Source organism: Colius striatus, chromosome 6, assembly GCF_028858725.1.
Source record: "Colius striatus isolate bColStr4 chromosome 6, bColStr4.1.hap1, whole genome shotgun sequence".
NCBI lineage: Eukaryota > Metazoa > Chordata > Aves > Coliiformes > Coliidae > Colius > Colius striatus.
In genome coordinates, this window is record NC_084764.1 from 43,146,009 (window position 1) to 43,167,475 (window position 21,467).

The 21,467-nt window shown below is 49.0% G+C and overlaps 1 protein-coding gene across 4 annotated transcripts in view; it reads left to right on the top strand.

Annotated features, from left to right (window-relative positions):
• The window catches only part of LOC133625652 (exocyst complex component 3-like protein), a 40,584-nt gene extending 21,296 nt beyond the window's left edge, over nucleotides 1–19,288 (top strand). The window contains exons 5-13 of one of the 4 annotated variants that reach the window (XM_061998608.1): nucleotides 3,255–3,329; nucleotides 5,351–5,451; nucleotides 6,413–6,505; nucleotides 7,729–7,861; nucleotides 8,510–8,620; nucleotides 10,115–10,270; nucleotides 13,917–14,038; nucleotides 15,549–15,734; nucleotides 17,459–19,288. In XM_061998608.1, the coding sequence (XP_061854592.1) occupies nucleotides 3,255–3,329; nucleotides 5,351–5,451; nucleotides 6,413–6,505; nucleotides 7,729–7,861; nucleotides 8,510–8,620; nucleotides 10,115–10,270; nucleotides 13,917–14,038; nucleotides 15,549–15,729 (972 nt within the window). In that variant the 3' untranslated portion in view covers nucleotides 15,730–15,734; nucleotides 17,459–19,288. Of the gene's footprint in view, nucleotides 1–3,254; nucleotides 3,330–5,350; nucleotides 5,452–6,412; nucleotides 6,506–7,728; nucleotides 7,862–8,509; nucleotides 8,621–10,114; nucleotides 10,271–13,916; nucleotides 14,039–15,548; nucleotides 15,735–17,458 lie in introns of those variants that run through there. The other 3 variants (XM_061998609.1, XM_061998610.1, XM_061998611.1) reach the window with 3 other exon arrangements.
• Nucleotides 19,289–21,467: the final 2,179 nt, after the last annotated feature.

Genomic DNA, 21,467 nt, shown 5'->3' on the forward strand with positions numbered 1-21,467 from the left:
ACTATTTGGAAACTCAGCAAGGCCTTTTAGATTCAACTACAGCCAAAATGCAGCAGCAAGAGTTACCACCTTCATCTCTCTTGCTTTCCCTTTCTACCAGCCCCCTGAGGGGCAGAGGAGGGGAAATTCCACAGCAAGCTGCTGAATCAGCCCAGGGAAAGTGCTCTGCAATTTATGGCAGAGCTTTTCCTCAAGACCTGTTCCCTGAAGGAGAACATGAAGGTAGTCACAAACATGGGAGTAGAGGTGCCAGCTGGTGACAATATGCTTAAAACCTACTGATTTCAGGGGTTAGCATTAAGCATCTTTATGGGCTGCTTCTAATCATAACCCTGGTGAAAGCCACATGTTCTCAAGTTCTGTTTTTAGCACATTTCAATGAAGGAAATGACTTTACTCAGGGTAGTGCTAGTGAGGTTATCTTAGAGCATGTCACTGAGTCATTGACAAACCTTCACAGATGCTGACTAACAGTGGTGGAGAATGTAACTCTGGTTTTTCCAGTTCCCTCTAAAATACTGGCTGGAGAGAGCTTTTGTTTAACCATGAGCTCTCTGCTTTCCCCGTACACTGTGACCTGAGCAGGCTCACCTACATCTGGCAGTGCTTATGAGCTTTTGTGCCATGCTGCCCTGAGCTGGTTGCATTTTTTCAGGCCACCTTAGATCTGGAAGCATCCCAGCTTTTCAGAGTGCTGCACTGTACGTAGGGAACAGAGCTGGAATTGCTGCAGAGTGTGGTACAGCAGCATTGCTGCCCGCTTCAAACCTGGTCAGATTAGGATCAGCTCCAGCTTCAAGCTAATGAGCTTAAGTGAACATGACTGATTCCATATGGATAAACTATGCTTGTCTCTTCACTCAGCTCAGTGGTGTAGCTTATAAAACCTGCTTTATTCCTCTATTTCTTTTACCAGAGTACTCCAACCCTTCATTATTCCAAATATACAGGAAGCTCCTACTCAGCAAATACCCTGCCCGTTATCTCTGAGCAATTGCAATAATTGTGACTGTAAATCACATGCTGCAGGTTTTGCCACTTCAGTGGATGACTAAATTTGTCTAAATGAAAAGAGACTGACCAGAATAAGCCATGAATATTGCCTATGAATACCTGGCTTGTCACTGGAAGTGCCAGCCTGGTAGTTGTGCAAACTATAGGTCTTTTAAACAGAAACGAATGATGAGAGCTGTGACCACATCTGAAAGTGCTGAGTGCCCAGATGACACATGGGGTTCAAAACCACTTCCAGACACCACTGTGGGAACTTGGCCAGCTCTGCACATGGGCAGTGTTCCTTCAGCCCAGATGTATCTAGGACAAGGGGTCTTTGTGCCTTTTGAGATTATCAGGCTGGAAGAACTGGAAATGATGATTCCATTGATTGGGTTGTCAGGCTGTCACCCCTGCCCTTGCTGTACTGGAATTTGACATGAATGCAAGGCAAACCTCCCAGCATGATACCAGGGTTCATTCTGATACTGAGAGGTGGAAAATGAACTTTCTGTCTCCTGCTTCTGCAGCCTCAGCTCAAAACTGGCTCTTGGTCCAAAAACAGATGGCAGGACTGGAAATGAATACCTGGACAAAAGCTTGAGGAAGGTTTAGACTGACCTGCAAGGGATCACTTGTGTCTGTGTCTTCTTCCCTCCCTCTATTTTTTCAAGTAGACAAAAGAAGCACTGAGAAGTTGATGTGCTATGGAGAATTTGGGCTGAGGACCTGCTGCTAGCCAAGGAATAAGGCTGCAGAATCGTCCTGCCCACCTGCCTGCCAGTGTGTCAGCAGTGCACTCCCACCCATGTTGAGCCTGTTAGCCTATCTTGGCACCACTTGATAATGTAGAGGTCTCAAGGATGTTCAATTCTTGCATGTTTTAAAACAGCAGCTAGAAAGGTGAGTTATAACTCAGCCTTTTGCCTTTTCTGAGTGGAAGCAGTTGGCTGGGCAGTCAGCACTGGTGGACTCATGTCTCGGTCAGACAGGAAGAGACAGAGGAAACTGGAGGTTATTTATGAGCCTGTTTGTTACAGCAGAAATTCTGGTCCTCTCCACCTTGGAGCTTTGGTGCCTGAGGTGTTGGTGTCACCACAACAGCTACAAACACGCAAGCTGATGCTAATTCAGGCACATCATCCTCTCATCAGAAGCAACTAAGCACCGTGGCTCAGCAAGTTATTGCCTTGCAGTTACTGACTAAGTGCATGCTTTGTCCCATTGAGGAACAAGACCTTGGTGTTGGTTTAAGCTGACACATTTTACTGTGCAACTGGGGCAGGCTAGAAGTGTTTGTGCAGCTCTGCTGGTATGTGTTACCTCAGCACATCGTGTTCACACAATTGCTCACAGTCAGGTGATGGCGCTCTGGGAGGAAAGGCATTTTTCCTGGGTTGTTTACAACTGCTTATTTGTCTTGGATTAACACTTTTCAATGAGTGTGGCAGAGCAGTGGTTTTGAATATACTTTTGATGAAATTCTTCAGTGACAGCCACAAATTTCCTAATCCATCAGCCAGAAAAGAACAAAGACCAAAAAAAAGAGGGAGATCAGACTTCACATTCTTTCTAATTCCTTGGAGGAATATGCAGAAATGAAAGAATAAATAAGCAAGCCAGGCTTTTTGAGCTGCAAGCTTCTATAAAGGTCAGATCATGTTTTAGGCAATGAGGCCTTTCTCTGCAGTGTTAGTTTTGTTTTTACAGTTCATTCAAAATAACACAATGCAGCCAAGTCTTGGGAAATTTCCCATCAAGCAGCCTCACGGGGCTCATCTCACAGTGACAGTAGCTCTAAACACTAACTCAGCTCCTCTCTGCACTCACAAGTCCCTGGTTCAAGTGGGGGAATGCTTTTAATTAGCACTGGCTGGTTTATGTGGGTGCCAGTTGGAGTTAGGAAGGGTGGAAAATCCCAGCTACAGTAGCTGGCATCAGAGTGTTGTGTCTAATCGTTGTTTTGCTGTGTGGGCACCTTCATTTGAACCAAGCTAACTCGGGAAGACTGTAGATAACCCAAGCTGACACTGGGATGAAAGGAAGCTGCAAATCATTTAAACTCAAACAAACAATGTAGAACAAAACAGAGCAATGTTATTAGGTCACCTGGAAAATAGCCAGGCTTTGGGTGAAATGACACAGCCAAAGAAACAGAGGCAGAAATTCATCTAGTCCAAATGCATAACGAGGGTCTGGGAAACCTAACTCATTCCAAATGCCATTGTGTCTTGACTGTTCTCTTCTCTTTTAATATTTAGAAGGAAGTAGGGAAAGCTCTGAGAGAAGCCTTTGATATTGGGAAACCCCCTTGTGCAGATGCTGCAGTCATTCAGGTAAACTAGGAGGAACTGAAAAGCTCTCATATTTTGTGACAGTCGTGTTTCTCACACAAGTACGTGGGTATTCGGCAAGATCCAGTTTGTCTTGGGCTAAACTTGGTGCATTAAAAGCTTGCAAGTTAGCTATCATGCTTCAGCTTCATCTGTTTCTTCCTAAACTTGTTTCTCTCTTGTGCATATGTAAAGAAAACTAAAAAAGGATGAGCCTGAGATTAGCTGGTTCCCTCTGAAGCTGCAGTTTCATATATGCCCCTGGATTTTCATATAACCTGTTGGAAAGTCGTGGTGTGTGTTAACCAGTGTGCTCTGAATGAGTTCTGCAGAGCACTTTGTGTGAAAGCCATGGCAGGTCCTGGTGGTGTGATCTGCAGGGGCAGAGCTGCAGCTGCTGCCCTGATGGGTCAGGCAGTGAAGCTGAGTGCTCACATTGCATTGCAGAAGCAGCTCTGCTGATTTCTGAGCAGTAGGTACTATGACCAGAGGCTGTTTGGATCAAGACCTGCAGAAGGCTTAAAATAAACCTTGGAGTTTACATGTGGACTCAAATGATGCTAGAGACCAAGGGTAGGTTATGGGCTGCTGCTATGACTGTATCTTTCTTCTGTGCTGCCCAGCAGCAGTCCTATTTCAGGCCATGAGAGAGGAAAGTAGCCCTGTGGTCCTTTGGGATGGCAGATAACCTCAAGCATCTCGTTGGAGTTTGTCAGTAGGCATTGCAGATCAACAGCAGCTGGTCTTCCTTGTGAGGATACAGCTTTAGCTGGCAAAGACTGCCTTTTCTGACCCAATACTGACCCAAATGCAGAGCTCACAGAGGGGTCTGCTCCCTTCTCTCCTTGACCTGTGCCCACTGGAGCAGTAGAGCAGTGATGTAGTCAGGGATGTACCCACTAGGATGCCGTTTAGCTACTGATTTGCCTGGCTTGGGTGGTTTTTTTGTGCTTCTGGCTGACAGAGCAAAAGTTTTCTAACGTGGACCAGGCCAAAACCTGGTTTGAATGCTGTGGTGCTCATATCTGCAACATCTGGCCATGCTTCAGCACGAGTGTTTTTGGTCTGTTGTGTATGTAGCTGACAAGTTTGGATGCTCTGGAGTGTTAGAGGGACAAGCCTGGATAAATAGGCAAGCCTTACAAAATTACTACCTCCTTAATTTTCTCAGGCTGACACTTAAAGATCAGACAGAAAATAAACGAGGTGTGATGGAAACTCATCAACCATGGTTTCCTGACACTTTGAGATGGTGTATTTCATCTTGTCCCTTTGGGTGAACTTTTACATCTGTTGTGAGCAGTGGAAAAACCCATTCACGATGTGAGTCATCCTTTATCTCTGGCTGATGCTTCCCCTAGCACTGGGAGAGCACAGCCTATGAGTCCATCTGTCTCCTTTTATCCATCTGCCTCTCCTCCCCTCGAAAGCTTTTGTTTCCACGGGGCAACTAATGAGCAGCATTAAGTTGCCACCTGCTCAAGCCTGCCCAATATGGGGTGGGTTTTTAGCTGTCTGGCACAACTCAGGAGGTTCTAAAGGCACCTGGACCACCCAGATGGGCTCAGTGGGGTGAGACAGGTGCCGTGGGGCTTAACACACCCTGCCCTGTCAGGCATGAGAGGCACTGGCTGGGACACTTGTCTTCTTCAGACATCCCTGGTGCAGGGCACACAGAGCTGCCTAGTGGCTACAGCCAAATTTATCTGTGAGGGTGAGTCATATAGAAGCACAAGTGCTCCAGCAGCCTGTGTATGATCTGAGCTGCCTGGACAGTGCTAGCAGAGAACATGTCTAGGGACAGGCTTTCAGCTGAGCACAGGGCTTGACCAGCCCATGGAAGCAGTGGTAGTAAAAGGTGTGGGATCAGGCATTAAAATGAAGCTCCTAAAAAATGCTTTCATTTCCACAAGGACTCTCAAAACAACAGAATTTGTGGCTTAGAAGGCAGAGGGGTTTGCAGCAGGGTGAGGGATGGGATGTACAGTGAAAAAAAAGGACTTTGGCCTGCTCTTCTCTCACAGATACTAACAGAGAAGACAGAGGCTGCCCAGGGTGTCAGTGAGAGCCTGAGTGAGAAGGTGGAAGCTGTGTGCCTGATGGAGTGCCTGAGGTTCCTGCAGAGGTATGAAGGATGCTATTGACAATGTCCTCAGTGCACAAAAGAAAGCAATCCTGACCAAGTGACTGGTTATTCTGTGTTCACCTGGATTTGCCATTGGCCCTTTTTACTCTGATGGCTGTTTCCCATCAAGCTGTTACTGCAGAGGCAGAGCTTCACTGCTCAGCATTTGCTGTCGGGCTAAAGCTAAGGCAACAAAATGCACCTGGACTTGCCAGGTCAGGATAAAGCTTTGGGGGATGTTCTGGAGGGGCTCAGACCTTAAAAACAACCAGAAGGAGGGGCAGTCACACGGCCAGTGGCTTGATCCCTCCTACCCTGGCTGTGCTTCTCAGGCATGGTGCTTTCTGCTGGCTCCCTTGGAGTGTGAGGAGCTGTGCTCTGTCCTGCTTCTCACAGAAGGACAAATGTTGTCTTCTCATCTGCCCTTTCACCACTTCTTTTATCTGCTTTTTGTTCTTGTGCATCCCCTGCAGCACAAAATGCCAGTACTGCTGGTGGTAGGTGAATATGTCAGAGATTTAAGTTCCTTGGCCCTTCACATTATGAGATAAAGGAAATTCTTATTAAAAAAGAGTTGTCCAGGAGCCATTTGTGAGACAAGCTGTGCCAAAGCAGTTATACACACATGCTGAGGCTTTCTGCTGCAGCTTTATTGGTAAAGCCCAAGTTGCTTGCCAGAAGCCAGTGTTGAAGCAATGGTAAAATGAACCTTCTGCCTCTCAATCCCTAGCTGTATCACCCAGGCTCTTCCTGTGCCCTTCCTATGGTCACCCTCCTCACCAGCTGGGCAAGACAGACACTGTCTTTGCCCTGCTGTAGATCCCACCTTGGAGAGTGAAACTGTGCATGCTGAAAAGACAACCACAGAATATTTCTCCCACTTGCTGCTGGGCTAATGCTGACAAATGCATGATGGAGCATGCCAGCCTAAAGAAAGATATGTCTTCCTGTTTTAATTTAGCTATGAAGATGAAATAAGAAGCTTTGTCCAGCTCGATGGCTGCCCAGGGATCTGCAGCAGCTTACGAATCTTGGAGAACTGCTGCATTCTCAGGTTAGAAACCAGAGCCTATTGGCATGCAAAGCAAGATGAATTTTCTGCTCTCTGATCCTATTCTAACTCTTCTCTGGGGTTAGTCTTGCCTCTGGCTGGATCTGGTCATCCAGCTCCAGGCACACAAACACTTGAGCGTGGAGAGAGCAGGCTGTGGTTGGCAAGACTCCTTCAGAGCTGCCCTGGCTGCTGCAGTGAAAAGGAGACTCAGGTGGGGGCTGTGCAAGTGGCCAAGGCCAGGACTCCTTCCTAAATGTTGCCCTGAGATGCATGTGCTTATGCACTTCAAGGCAAGCCCAAGCTCAAGTGTTTTGCTGAATGAAACCCAGTGGAACATGCCTGTCTCTCCCTGGGGTTGCTAGGAAGGAGGGAAGCAATAAAACACAGAAGAGCGAGGGAGGCTCTTCGCACCTACAAGCTAATTTCAGAAGTGCTTGCAGTGATGGAAAAAACAAGGTTGCTTCCCTTCTTCCTCTGTGAAATTATCTGGGGATCTCTGGACTCAGCAAAATGCCTAAATCCAGCATATGCACAGTGCTTGCTTGACATCAGAGCCTTGTGTCAAGCCCAGGTAGCTGTTTTGTTTGTTGTATTTGTGTGCTGCTGATGCTGGATCCCTGAGTGAATACTTATGAGGCTCTTTTATGTAATTCTTTACAGTGATACTGAGAATGAAGTTACACTCTGAGCCTTTGCAGAAAGTAAAATGTCTGATTTCAAGCTGGTGATCATTTTAACCAGGATTTGCCAGCTTGAAGGCTGTTCTGATGGAAGGTTCTTGCACTTGTACAGTGCTGGAGGCACACAAGATGCTCACCCAGCCTCTGTTTTTCAAGGCCACTTCATGCCAACTCAGTTTGAAAATACTAGAACTTTTACTTACCTGCTCTTCCTAGTGATGGATACAAGTGGCATTTGTGTGCACTGAGCTTTCATGTCTTGAGCTTCTGCAGGGGGGTTGGACTACATGATCTCTAAAGGTCTCTTACAACCCCTACCATTCTGTGATTCTTTGATGTCCTTATGGCACTGTCTTAATGAGAGCCATTCAAAAGATGGGGACACATATGTGGGTCGCTGAGCTAGCCCTGGACCTGAGCATGTGTCCAAGCAGGCACTTAGCCAAGCAGTCACATTGGGTAGTGTAGGATGAGTTTTGATCTGAGAGAATAGCCTGGTTTGAGCTGATCAATACTTTCCATATGCTTCTGTTTTTTTGACAGGACTGTCTGGCATAAGCTGACTTACATTTACAGTGCCAGCACTGGTCAGGATGCTATGGTAAATGGATTTCTAGACAGGATGGAAGATGAGATTACAGAGCATTTTCTGCACATAGTCACTTCTAAAGTCAAGGTATGGGAGAACCACGTTAACACTGAGCATTGTCAGACTGTAGGCACGTGCTTCATGGTCATGACCTGATTCAGAAAGACTGAAGCCATAGTTTGGTCTTCAGGCCCAGTACCCTCCTCTGCCTCATCTGGAGCTGTATACTGACAGCTTTGTCTTCTCCAGGTTTTGAGATCCCAGTTCCACTGTTTGTTGTGGAACTACAACAATCTGCTGTTGTGCTACAAATGGGCACCCCGTGGTGGCCCTGGACACCCAGAGCCAAGGGCTGAACTTCATCTAGTACCTACTCATCCCCAGCAGCATCTTCACTGGGCAGTGATAACTCACAGAGGCCAAGGCTGTGGTTGGTGGTCAGGATGTAGGGAGGACTGTCTAGAAATGTATCCTTCTCTTGGGATAAGCTCCCCTCTCTTCACACTTTCTAACATTAGATTATTAGCCCAGACACCCACCTTCATATCCTGGACTAGATAGAGCACAATCCTGTCTAGATAGAACATAATTGCAGGCTCCTAGTAGTGTGTGGTGGTGTGCATTTCCTTGGGAGTCCGTTTCCAAGAGCAGAAGCACAATAATCCGTGTCTGTTGTCTGTGCAGTGTCTCTGCATGTGCACCCTTTGACTCTGTCTGTCCCTTTTTTTTCCTCAGGGAACACTGAAGGACCACTTCAAAAAGTGTGACAGCGGTTTTGACCACATCCTTGAATCTTTAAAACAAAGCTTTTTGGCGTTTGGGAAGAAAAAACCAGACACATATGAGGTAAGAAATAAGTACAAGAAATTACTCAGGAGACCACTAAAATGAGTCCTTGAACCTCTGGATGTCACAGTATTGGAACATTAATCCAAACTACAATTTTGTCTGTTCTTAAAAGCACTTTTAAAGACTTAATGGTCTCAGCCCAGTTCCTGTCTCCAGCAGAGCTGGATATCTTCTTCACTGTGACAGCCAGAGCCTTTCTGTAATCTCAGCAGAGGAACCAACAAGTAAAGGAATGTGGAAACTGGATATACCTTCCAAATACAGAAGGGAAACATTGGGTCATCTCTGATCCTACTGTTACCTCAATGTCATTATATTGGACATCATCTCAGCTTTTAATGTGCTTCAGCCTTGGTAGGAAGCAATATTTATCTCTGATGGAGAGTGGACACATGGAGAGGTGAAAGGCCCAGATCCCCAGAGGACATAGTCCCTCAGGAAGAGTTAGATTGGCCAGGTTTAGCAAAGAATAACCTCACAGAGCCCCAAAGTTTTCTTCACCCTTACAGTAGCCTAAACAATTTATATTGGGTCTCATGACACCCTTACTCTTCTCTTCAGCAATGAGATTGGTACCTGGGGTAGCCCTTTTTCTACCCAGGTTGGATATGCTGCTGCTACCTGTGCTGCACATGCCCCCCTAAGCACTGGATCCTCTTTGGCTTACCCTCCCAGCTCTGTGGGCTCTTTGTCAGTGCTGATTTGAATTAACGTTTTGAAATGTGGAAAAAGGTAATGGAACAGAAAAAAGCAGGAGCTGTTCTGCTGTTGTTGAGAGCCTGTCCCTGGACATTACGTCACATTAGTGCTGGGGCAAGCAGCAGGTCCGTGGTGGAGTGCTGTGCCAGAGCTGTCTCTTGCTTTGTCTGTTCTGGGCAGAGCTGGGAATTTCCTGTACCTTTGGACTGCAGCCTAAAACTGCTCTGATTCCACTTGCTAATACAAATGTGGTTCCTGTGCAAAACAGCTTCCCTTAGAAACCCTCCCTCTCCCTTTCAGGCACTTCGTGTTCTCGGCACTGGGGTTTCTCAGCAGGTAGTGAGTGGCTCAGAGATGTTCCAGTGACTTCTCTGTGCCCAGTCACAACTATGTGCCCAATGGTATGGCCCTGGGACTTGTCTAGTGGGAATGCTCCAAGGATGCTGGATCTGGATTTGTAGTCCAAGCTGCCTCCAAGTGATGTGTTTGTTAGCTTGAGGTTAAGCCAAGCTTCTCTGCAGCTCTGCAGTGTCATGTCTGGCTCAGGTAACTGGTCCCATTGCTTTTGGTGGGATGTCTTCACACTCACTATCAATGTTTATGCATATGCACAGAGCTTGGAAGTACTCCAGGTGTCAGACCAGGCATTTTAAAGGGATACTTAAGCAAAGGAGGACACATCCATCTGCATGGACCCTATACCTGCTGTTCACACTGGTCAGAGCCCTACAGGTGTGGTGTGGTCCTTGCTCAGTACAGAGGCTTAATCTCAGTGTCTTTGCTCTGGAACAGGCCCTCGTCAAGGCTGTCAATGCCATCGTTATTACAGAATATGTGCAGGCCCTCTTGACCACTTCCAGGAAACCATCTGCTGTGCAGAGGAGGAAGATTATCAGCAAGATAGAAGAAGATCATAGGATGCTACAAATCGTCTTTCAAGAGTGCTTAGTAAGTCTGATACTGTTACAGTTTTGCTGTCCCCCACCTAGAACAGTACCAGCAGAGGAAAAGACTCTGAAAGCAACAGAACAGCTTAAGAGGTCTTACCACAATGATATCCAGCTTCACAGAAATGACTGTTGGAGTGCTGATAGCTCTTCTGACCTGTCACAAGCTGGTAGTTTTGAAATGTGTGACTAGAGGCGGCCAGTTTTGTGCTCCTGCCGCTGGTGTAAGGATGAGGTGTGCTCCTCTGAGCTGGTGAGACAGCTCCAAAGCTGCCAGCAACTCCAGGCAGGCCTGCAGTGCCTGCCTTGGGGCTGCAGATGAGGAACAGCTGTGTTCCCCCAAGTGCTTTCCTTTGAGCCTTGAACTTCTTTCCTGTGAGAGTCAGGGAGCCCTGGCCCAGGCTGCCCAGGGAGGGTGTGGAGGCTCCTTCTCTGGAGGTTTCCAAACCCACCTGGATGTGTTCCTGTGTGATCTGATTGAGGTGAACCTGCTTTAGCAGGAGGTTGGACTGGAGGATCTCTAGAGGTCCCTTCCAAGCCCTACCATTCTGTGATTCTAAGCCTTTGGAGTGATGAACCGAATCAGCTACTCCCCATCTTCACCTTCTCCATGGATTGCCCTGTATGGTTGCTCCTCCCTGGACATGGGGTATGTGTTGTTACCCCTCTGTCCAGCCTCCTCCTCCCTTCAGGACCTTCCCAGCTCCTTGAAACTGGGCTGGAGTCTGCCCCAGTCCTTTCCCTGTGCTGCAGTGGTTCCTCATGGGCAGAAGCATGCTGATGCTGCTGTAGCTGGTGAGAGCTATGGGGAAGAGCGAGGCTTCCTGCAGGGATGAACACCTCACACCATCAGGAGGTGCAGGTGCATTGCAGAAGGCATAGAATCATAGAATCTCAGAATGGTGGGGGCTGGAAGGGGCCTTTAGAGATCATCCAGTCCAACTCCCTGCTAAAGCAGGTCCCACCTAGCTCAGGTCACACAGGAACGTGTGCAGGTGGGTTTTGAAGCCCTCCAAGGAAGGAGCCTCCACACTCTCCCTGGGCAGCCTGGGCCAGGGCTCCCTCACTCCAACACTGAAATAGGTTTTCCTTATGTTTAAATGGAACTGTTTGTGTTCCAGCTTCATCCCATCACCCCTTGTCCTGTCACCAGATACAACAGAAAAAAGTGCTGCCCCAACCTCCTGACACCCACCAGTGAGATATTTGTAACTATTCATGGGATCCCCCTGCAGTCTCCTCTTCTCTAGATGAGGTGTAAAAGCAGAACCACACCTTTGAAGAAAACTTGTAGGAAATGCTTCCTCTAATTTGCAGAAGCAACTTCAGAAGCTTAAAAATGCCTCTTTGTTTAACTCATAATCCAGCATTACTTGGGAGTGCTGCACATGACAGCTGTGGATGGCACCAGGCTGTCACATGGATCCCTCGATTACCCCAGGGCAGGGACTGCAGTGCCAGCAGCATCCTCTCCTGCGGGAGCATCGCTGTGGTGCAACCTCCCCTGGCTCTTCTGCAAACGCAGGCTGAGGGCGCCCAGGCACAGCACTTCCTCCAGGGGCTGCCCTCAGCATCGCGCTGACGGTGGTTGCAAAGTCACTGTGGTAACAGGACTCAGATGTGACACAGCAGATGAAGAAACTCAGCTTTATTGGTTTGAATGACTTCACATATTCTGAGTCATTCTCACAACTTGTGAATTCAAGTGCTAGGGACTGGAAATCCATTTCATCTCAGACTATTTTCCCCTGTGAGTCATTTGTCAGCAATTCTTACTTTGGCCAGAGAATAGAATGAAATCAAAATGATTGTCTGGGGGGGTCCTCTAAAAAGCTCTCAGATCCATTACAATTAATGCACTAGTTTCATGGTGGAAAGTTGGAAGCTGCCAGTGCTTTTAGCTGAAGACCCACCTCTCCTGGAGTGATCAATCACTGGCAAGTCAATGCTTTGAGTAGACAGGCCATTGGGAATAGCAGGAGAATCCTCTATCTTACCTCTGAAGTTTACTAGTAATGCTGTGCTCAGCATGAGCTTTGGATATAATGTGCAAGGAAAGCTGGTTTTACAGTGTAAAGAAGAGACAGGAAATCTAATTATCTCCTAAACCCCTTCATTCAGCTTGGCTGAATAGAAGTCTGCATCTAGTTAGCAGCATTTCCCCTCATGTCCCCAGTCTGTTCTCTTTCTTACTTGATGTGGGAGCACCAAAACCTCGGGGAGGAAATGCATAAGCAGTTTGCAGGGGACAGCCTGATCCTCAGCCAAATGAGGTACAGGGTTGTGCATGCAAAATATGTGCTCTGCTGCAGACTGAATTTATCTTGCAGTTGCTGTACAGGCTGCACCTGCTCCCTGCCCTGCTCTGCCCTCTCTTCAGGCTCTTCCTTCCCCTCCCCTTCAAAATACATTAGGAAATAACTTTGCTTCTCTCCTAAGAGCAAGACATGTCAAAGGCATGTAAGCACTGCTGACAAGACACTTTTTTCCTTCTTGCCCTTTTAGGTTGCAGGGTGTTTACCTCTGACCTTGCCTATCTATCTAGTGCTTAACTAAAGCTGACACCTTCAAATCAATTACCATTTCATAATGGTGAGCTTGCCAAGTGGGAGGCTGTGCAGTACCCTGAGGAGCTGAGTACAGCTTGTGTGCTGTGCAGAGCTAGATGCGCTCTGTGTCTGCAGTGCAGAGGGGGAGAGAGAGAGAGAGAGAGGAGGCCCTCCTCAAATATTCCTATTGTTTTTAGTTGATGTGCAGTGCAGAGGTGAGTCACAGTGGCTGCTGTTTCTAACACCCCGTGGACATCAGGGCAATCTGGGCTTCTCCTGCCCCACTTTGGCAACCTGTTCACCAGGTTTGCTTTGTCACAGAGTCTCTGTTGATGTGATGGCATCAATAATTCAGGGAAGCAATTTAGTTGCATTACCACACCAACGAAAAATGTGAGCAAGACCTGAAGGTCTTTCTTGGCAGTTCATCTGCATTCTGCTTCCTCTGGCTTTGCTAAACGTGCTGTGTGTTTCTTGATGAGGGTTGCTTTCTTCTGTGTGCTCCAGTTTGGAGGGAGCTGACCATATGCAGCATCTACCAGCTGTGGCATACCCTTCACAGTGTCCAGCTCCACTTCCCTTTTTTTCTGTTCTTCTATTGGAGGATCTGTGTCCTCTCACCCACTCCCCAACGTTGCTTTGCTGTCCCTGGGTTTGCTCCAGGGCAGCAGAAATGCCATCAAGTCTGGCCAATGGAGCTTGTTTTCACATAGGTGCAGGGTTGTGCTTACCTTTGCAAGTAAATCACTTCCCAAAGGGTGAAATGGCCTTCAGAGGACAGGTGATATAGGGAAAAATGAGGTACATTGGCCCATGCCAAATTTCTGCCTTCTGCCTTTCATATCCTTCTGCCAAAGGAAATGCAGGAGGGAATTCTGTGCTGCTGAAGGTTGTCACCCAGTCACCCTGGATGCAGTCTGTGGGTACATTCCAGTTTCTTTTCTGCTACCCTGGAAGGAAAACAAGCTTCTATACATGCACAGACAGTCCTGCAGAGCTCCTAACCCACACTGTGAGATGCCCAGTCTGATAGGAGTTCAGCTCTTGACGTTGTATGCTGCTTCCCTTACCCTGAACACACCTTTGCTTCCCTCCCAGGGTCATGCAGCTGGTTCCCTGAAGGATCCTGTAAGAGCAATTTTAGAACTTATTCAAACTTCTGATGCTGAGGGGATGATAATAGCCCTCTTGCCCATCCTCAAAGACTTTCCTGATCTAAGGTAAGGTCTTCTATTGGTTTGACTTCTGTAGTCATGAATACTTGCCACCAGAAGACCTACATCACTCTCAGTGCTGTGATGCAGCATGCTGGGCCAAGCACAGTGCTCAGCTCTGAGTGCACTCTGTGCTGCCTTTTCACAGGGACTGGTGAACAGGGTTTATAACTTTACCAGATATTAACCAGTGAAGCTGAGATGTCCTTCTGTAAAGGTGAAGGGTGGATGAAATGGCTGTCAACAAAGCAGGAATGCTGTGGAAAAAGTACTACCCGAATGGACAGTTTACAGGCATATGCATGCTAAATGTAGGTTTCAAAAACATCCTTAACTCAGGCATTTGAGAACATCCAAGCACTTGGATTTTGGTTTTAACACTTCACCAGTCCTTTTCTAGGTATAGCTATTTCCACAAACCCCTAGGTGTATTCAGCAGCACATCACTGTCTCAAAGAAAACTGCTAACACAAATGAAACCCAGCTTTTATTAGGCAGGTGAGGGCTAGGCTAACTGCATTTGTTCCAAAGTCTGGAGTTTATTACATCTGTCTTTTGTTCTGATGTCTTCTGCTACTGACTACGTTTTTCCAAGCTGACATGATTACAGTGTAGAGCTCTCTGTCACAGGATGCTGTGAAGGCCAAAAGTGTGCATAGCATCGAGTGGGGAGTAGGCAATTTGTAGTGGATAATTATTTCAGTGTCTATTCAACATGACAGTCATGATATAACCCCCAGCAAAGGAAGTCCCTAAACTGCAGACTGCCAGAAGCAAAGAAACAACAAAAAACCCCAGACAGTGAGAGATCACCTTATGCTTTGTCTGATTCCTGTATTATTTTCCTAAGCATTTCCTACTTTTGAAGATACTATTGAGCTAAAAAGTTGCTTTTCTGATACAGCACAGCAAGTCTTGTTCTCCTACTCCATGTGCACACATACAGAACCAGGAATAGATAACTAATATATATTCAGATAGATATAGTATAGGAAGCAGGCATAGGAAGTACTCAGAAGAGTATTATTGTGATGCAAATCTCAGAGGAGGTCATCCTGATGTGAATAGATGCACTGTTCTTGGTTTCAGCAGATTCATGTATGCTTGAAACTGTTTGGCTTGCAGACACCCTGTTTGTTAATCAGACTGCTATGGTGTGGAGAAGTGTGATGTAAGAAGTAGTACTATTTGAGGGGGGGAAAAAGCTATCAAAAATGCTTCCAAATGTGGAGTTACCAGAAACCTATTATGGTGGATCCAGATCTTTTTCTAGGAGCAACGTGAGGTGGAGCTTTCCACAGTTTCATGGGGGCGCTGAGTGCACTGGGCTCGGCACCCATGAGCTCAGCCATATCCCATATAGCTCTCGTGATACAGCCTCCTCCTTGTTAGGCAGCCAGAGGGTGTCAAAAAGCAGCTCAACAGTGTCCAGTCTGGTCCAGAAAACCTAAGTGAGAGGAAGCAAGCTTTTTATCCTCGGCTCATTCTCTGACTACCCTCTTATCCTTTTGGAAAGGAAGGAACACCTGAGTGCAGTGCTGGACATCAAAGGCTCGCTCAGCCGAGGAGACAGAGCTGCTGTCTTGAAGGCATTTCATGATAATTGCAGGGAATCAGCAACAGAAGCAAACTTGCTTTTTGAGGATATAGAAGTAAGCCCTGGAAAATCTGGGCTCTGTGGCTGCCTCTGCTGTTAGCAAAGGTAGGAGTGTGTGCGTGAGCGTGCCTGTGTGTCACACGTGTACCTGCACTGGTGTAGGCATTCCTGCTTGCAGGGAAGTGGAACACTACAGCTGCAGCATCACCTCCCCAGGGCCCTCCTTGCTCTACAGCTGAGTTCTGCTTCTCTCTTTCCACCTGCAAATGTCTGTGTCACGGAGCATCGTGTTGTAGGCAGAGCAAGGCGCTGGATGCTTAGGTGTGTGGCTGAGGTTACAGCAGGGAGAAAGGAGAAGAAGGGGCACTTCCTCACTGTCCTTTGGTCCTGTCTGTGTGTCCCTGCAGCAAGGTCACTCTGCAGCATCCCCTCTCTCCTTGCTCTTACCATGAGCGGCAGGGTCTCCCGCTGCCTCCTGGCAGAGAATGCTGAGGGACCTTCTCCTGCTTCCCTGGTGTGGAGGGGAGGATGTGTGAGCCTCACTGCTGCCCCTCCAGGAGAGCTGTATTCATTAAACCAGGCTCAGTCCTGTTCAGGTGGCTGTGTCTGCAGCACCAGAGGGGAGCGAGCTCCCTCTGTGCTGGCAACAGCAGCCGGTGGCAGAAGGGAGGAGGGATAAAAGTCGGAGGGATGACCGTCACTGTAAGGTCTTAAATCCCCTGGTGTGAGTTGCCAGGGCTCATTTGAAGCACCTGCAACCTCCTTTTGGTTTCCCCAGGGATTCCTTTACCAACTGGGGATCTTTTCTGGGGGGAGTGGAGGGAGGCAGGGGGAGGAGGGATAAACTGCAGCAGATCTTGAAACTAAGCAGATATTTAGAGATTGCCACCAGCCACCTTCTGTTGGATAAGCTGACTAGGCTGAGTATCTCAGGTTGAGAAGCACAGGCCCTTTCCACCTCCTCCTCTGCTCTCCAGTGTCACCATTTATTTATAGATCTCCATATTAGCAGCTCAGAGCTGAGTTATGCAGGGCTCTGACCTGGGGCTTCCAGGCACAGGCAGACACAACCAGACCCTGGCAGCATGGAGAGAAAGCAATTAGAAAAGCAATTAATAAGCACACAGGCTTTCCCTGTCTGGTGAGAAGTTGATTCTGATATAATGAACTGGCCATCAGCCACCCACTTTTATACCCTCCTTTAAAGAAAAAGTACTCAGGAACATGCTTTTAAAACACTGTAAATCAGTGTTTCCTCTTCTGACATCCTCTGGGTAGACAGGCTCCCAAATTGCAGAAGACCTGAGTCTGCAGTGTGATGGAGGCACGTGTATTGCACAGGGTGGAAGCCTCACCTGAGCTCAGGGGTAGCAGTAATGGTAACATCAGCTCTGGGATGTGCTCAAAGGAAGGTCACCTCCCTCCTTCCATCCCAGCCCTGTGATTTTGCTGCCATGCCCTGGGATGTGACCTGCAGGTACTTTGGGAATCACCTGCTGTCTCCCAGCCAGGAACATGGTAGTTGAGCACATTTGTGTCTTCTTTATGTGTGTAGGTTGGAGGATTTTGGAAAGAGTTGACTTTGGTTGTTACATGTTAGCATGAAATGACCTCCCAGTCACTCAGTCCCAGATGAGTGAGCTGGGGTGGGCAGGGAGCAGCAGGGATGCTGCCCACAGCTGTGAGCCCATGGTTTGTGTTAGCCAGAGTAGCCCAGGAACTGGAGGTTTTCAGCAGGTTGATACAGCCCCAGATGACTGTGCACAGGAGGGGTGGTTTCACTGTTTGACTCTTGCACGTGTTCTAATGAGTACTATTTAATTCCCCAGCTCTTTTCTTGCTTGCCCTCAGGCCTGCTGTGAGAAACAAGAGCTCTGGCTCCCACATGGCAACACCTGCACTCACAGCTCCTTGAAAGCTTTGAGGACCTGCTCAGCCAGGTGCATGGGGAAGCCTGACAGCTATGGAAGACACAATCCCTGCACTTTTGCAGGGCAAGCACGTGGCCCAATCTTCTGTGCAAAGCCTGGTCAGAAGATGAATGGGATATGGCAGAAAGTTGTTCCTTCAGAACTGCCTAGACATTGCTGCTCAGCCACAACCTGGTGGTTATTCCCAGGATGCAGCATGGTGCTGTGTGGAGAAGGAGGGTTTCCCCTTATGAAGATTCTGTTTGCATCCCTTGCTTCATCCAGTGTCACACAAACCCAGGGACTGCTACACTACACCGTGTCCTGGCACGTGACCCACGGCCCTCCCTCAGGGAATTCTGCCTAGCCCACCCTGCCAGCACTGCCTGGGGCTTTGGGCACGTGGATCAATCCCTCAAAGCCTGACTTGCCCCAGGAGGGGTACAGACAGAGCTGCCTCTTCCCTTGCTCCCCACATCCAAAGGCTGTGATCTGCTTTGGGGGCAGTCTGGCCTGGCACTGGCTGTGGGACAGGCAGCTCTCCCCACGTGAGTTTTAGAGCTGGCTCTGGAGCAGAGCCTTGTGTTCATTTGTATACCTCAGTTACTGGAAATTTCCTCTTGGAGAGAGAGGGGGAAAGCCTCATGGAAGCAGGCAGTGAAAGGAGCTGTTTGTCCCAGCCTCTGGGCAAGATCTGTGCTGTTTTCAGATGTAAATAGGAAGTTCCTTGGGGAAAACATTGACTTTTCTTCCCAGTTATCTATGGACTGGTCACAGCCTCCAAGCTGGATTTGGTTCAAGGCCCTCCTTTGCTATTGTGTTAATACAGGTCATCACCCTCCTCTCTTGCCATGTAAACAAGCAAAAAAGCTCTGCTGCCTCAGTGCCAGTGCTTTTCTGAGCAGCTCCCTCCAATCTGCTTCCCTAAGAAGAAAAGGGGCAAATTTGTGCATAACCCATCAATACTTGAGGTGAGGGACTGCCAGGCCCTGGGAGCTGGGCTCAGGTGGGTGCTGCCATGCTCTGCAGTGCCATGCTGTCACCCCAGGGCTGCAGCTCACGTGCCTGGAGCCCTTTGTGCAGATGTGTCCTGGGAGCTTGACAGGAGCCAGATCAGGTTTGAAATTGTCACAAGCTTTGCTCCTGCACGGTACTGAGTATGGGATGAGTGGAAGGAAGCTGGAAGAAAGAGGCTGCTCCATCTCCAGGGAGTCCTCTGTGGGCTTTTGGGGCACCACAGGACCTCAGCATAGTTACATCCCATCCCTTACATCACTGCAGGGTGGTGAGAGCATCCCATGGCCTGCCCACCCTTGATCTGCTTTAAAGGCCCAGCTCCTGTCTCCCTTGCATCCTCCCCCACCAAGTGCAGGGGGCTTTTGAGGGTGGGAAGGGATGTCAGAGCCTACTTGCAGGGGCAGAGTCAGCCTCTATGATGGGGATTACAAGTGATGAGCTTTCCAAAGAGAAGAAATAAAACCCCCCCTCTGACATTTCGATCACAGTTGGGCTAAAAATAATCCACGCAGCGGGCTCCTGCCACGTCCACGTCGATGTCTGTGTTTGTCTCTGCCATTTGACATTGGCAGTCAGAGGAGGGTATGTTCTGCTTGCAGCCAGCAGCTACAGGGGATGCCAGGCTGGCCACTGCTGGCCCTGCAGATTGGGTGACCCGTGCCTGTCCTCACTGGGTGGGCAGCAACTTCTGTGTATGTGCAGAGAAGCACCATTCCAAGGAGGTTTCTTAGCAGCTCCTTAGGCTTCTGCACCCTGTGTGTGGTGTCCAGTTGTGGAGAAGGTAAATAAAGACTTGAATTTGTCCATGAGCTTAAGGGCCCAGGGATGTTGGCTGGGGTGGGCATGGGGAGAGGCTGCCTGGGGTGGAGGCAGATGGTGTGGGGGGATGTCCTCAGCTACCCATAAGTGGGCTGAGGAGAGCAGATGGTGTGTGGGAAGGAGAGGTGGTGACAGGGGGGATGCTGGGTCACTCCTTGGGATGATCTGGGGTAATCAAGGAGGGGAGAGGAGACTGGGGAAGAGGGATGAAGGATTTCCCTTGTTTGGGAGGGATTTTAACTGACTCTGCTGTGTGCCCTGACCTTGCCAAGTGACCCTTTCTAGCCTTTCCCCTGGGCTGGGGTTAAGGCGCTCGGGTGGGCTTTGTGCTGCTCTCTGCAGAGGGCTGGGAAGCAGGGTCATGCTTGGCATCCTCCAGCAGGATTATCTCGTGGCCTCAGGATGTGGGCAGGAGCTGCAGTGCCATTGCTGTCAGCCTGCCTTGGCCACACAGAGCATCTGCCACTTGCCTTCTTGCCCAGCATCTCAACTGCCGTGAGCAGGACAGGACCTCTGTGAGCTCAGCACCCAGAGGCTCCGTGTACCAAGGCCCTCTCCCACTCTCTCTGCACCCAAGGTTTCCCCATCACCCAGCCATAGCAGGGCCAGGGATGTGGGCAGCATGGAGTGACATGCAGCTCCTGAGGGTTTCATGCTCTGGCTTTTTGGGGAGTTGCTCTCCATCCATCACCTCTCCAGCTCTGCACTGGGCCCACAGGTTGGGTGGTGAGCAAGGATTTGTCACCCACGTCCCCCACACTGCCCAGGGCTGGGGTTTGGTAGGTCACTGTGAAGGGCTGTGTGTGGCAGAGCCTCACCACTGTCCTCTCATCCCAGCTCCTGTCTTCAAGGGTCACCTTCAGCACTGAGGACAGTGGAAAACAGCTGCTCCTTAATTATGCTGTAAGGTCTGAGCAAAGATCTAACACAAACACAAAAAGGGTGAGGGAGCCCTGGCCCAGGCTGCCCAGGGAGGGTGTGGAGGCTCCTTCTTGGGAGGTTTCCAAACCCACCAGGACACATTCCTGTGTGACCTGAGCTAGGTGGGAGCTGCTTTGGCAGGGAGCTGGGCTGGGTCATCTCTAGAGGTCCCTCCCAACCCTACCATTGTGTGATTCTAATACTGGGATTAGTGACATGCTGAACTCTGTTGGGTAGCAAAGGTGTGTGAGCAGAACCAATCCCTAAAACCCTGAGACCTCAGACAGGGAAGCCACTTGCTGATTGCAAAGCGATACAGTGAGCTGTGGTTTATTCCCTTCCATCCCCCCTCCCAAGAGGAGCCTGTCAGTGCTGGGAAAATCCTACCCTGGTTCCCAGTGTTAACAGGAGTAACTCACACCCTCCTTCAAGGCTCTTCTCTCCAGCCTCAAGCTCTGCCAGCACGCAGCTGGGCAGCGATGCCCGACCCACGGGAGGGATGGGTGCACGTGTGGGTGGGCAGCACGACAAAACCCACCACAGCTGATTCCCCCCTCGAGGAAAACACTTCAGCAAGTGGCAGAAGGGTTGGTTTGAAGGCTTAAATACCTGTCTTTACCCCAGCACCTCATGACCCATGAAGAAGGCACTACTGGCATGTGCTGAGGTCTCGTGCTCTGTCCCAGGGGCTGGGCCAGGTCTCTCCCGGTGTCCCCCAGTGTCCCTGCGGCCACCCTGGCCGGGAAGGCCACATGCCTGGTGCCATCTAGTGGCACTGGGACACGGGAGGGCCGTGGACCTTCTACATGTGTTACTGGTAGCATTACTATAGGGTACTCCAGGGGGATGGGACTGTGTGGCATGAGTTGTGTGGGCTGTGAGTGGCCCCTCACTGGGGCCTGAGGCTTGCAGGAGAACAACAAAGCTGAGAATTCTGGTCTGAACTAGGATGTGCAGATGTTTCTGCCAGCCAAATAACAGCTTTGGGGAGAGACTGGGATGGAAAATGATGGGCAGAATTGTCAGGTTGTATCCTGTGGTTTATAAAAACAGCTGGAGGTTGTGAGGACAGAGGGGAGGGTGAGAGACTCGGCTTGGACCCCAGGGACTTTCCTCTTGGGAGATTTCTTCCCTCTCCACAGATTCCTGCTGTGGTGAAGGGCTTTAGGAT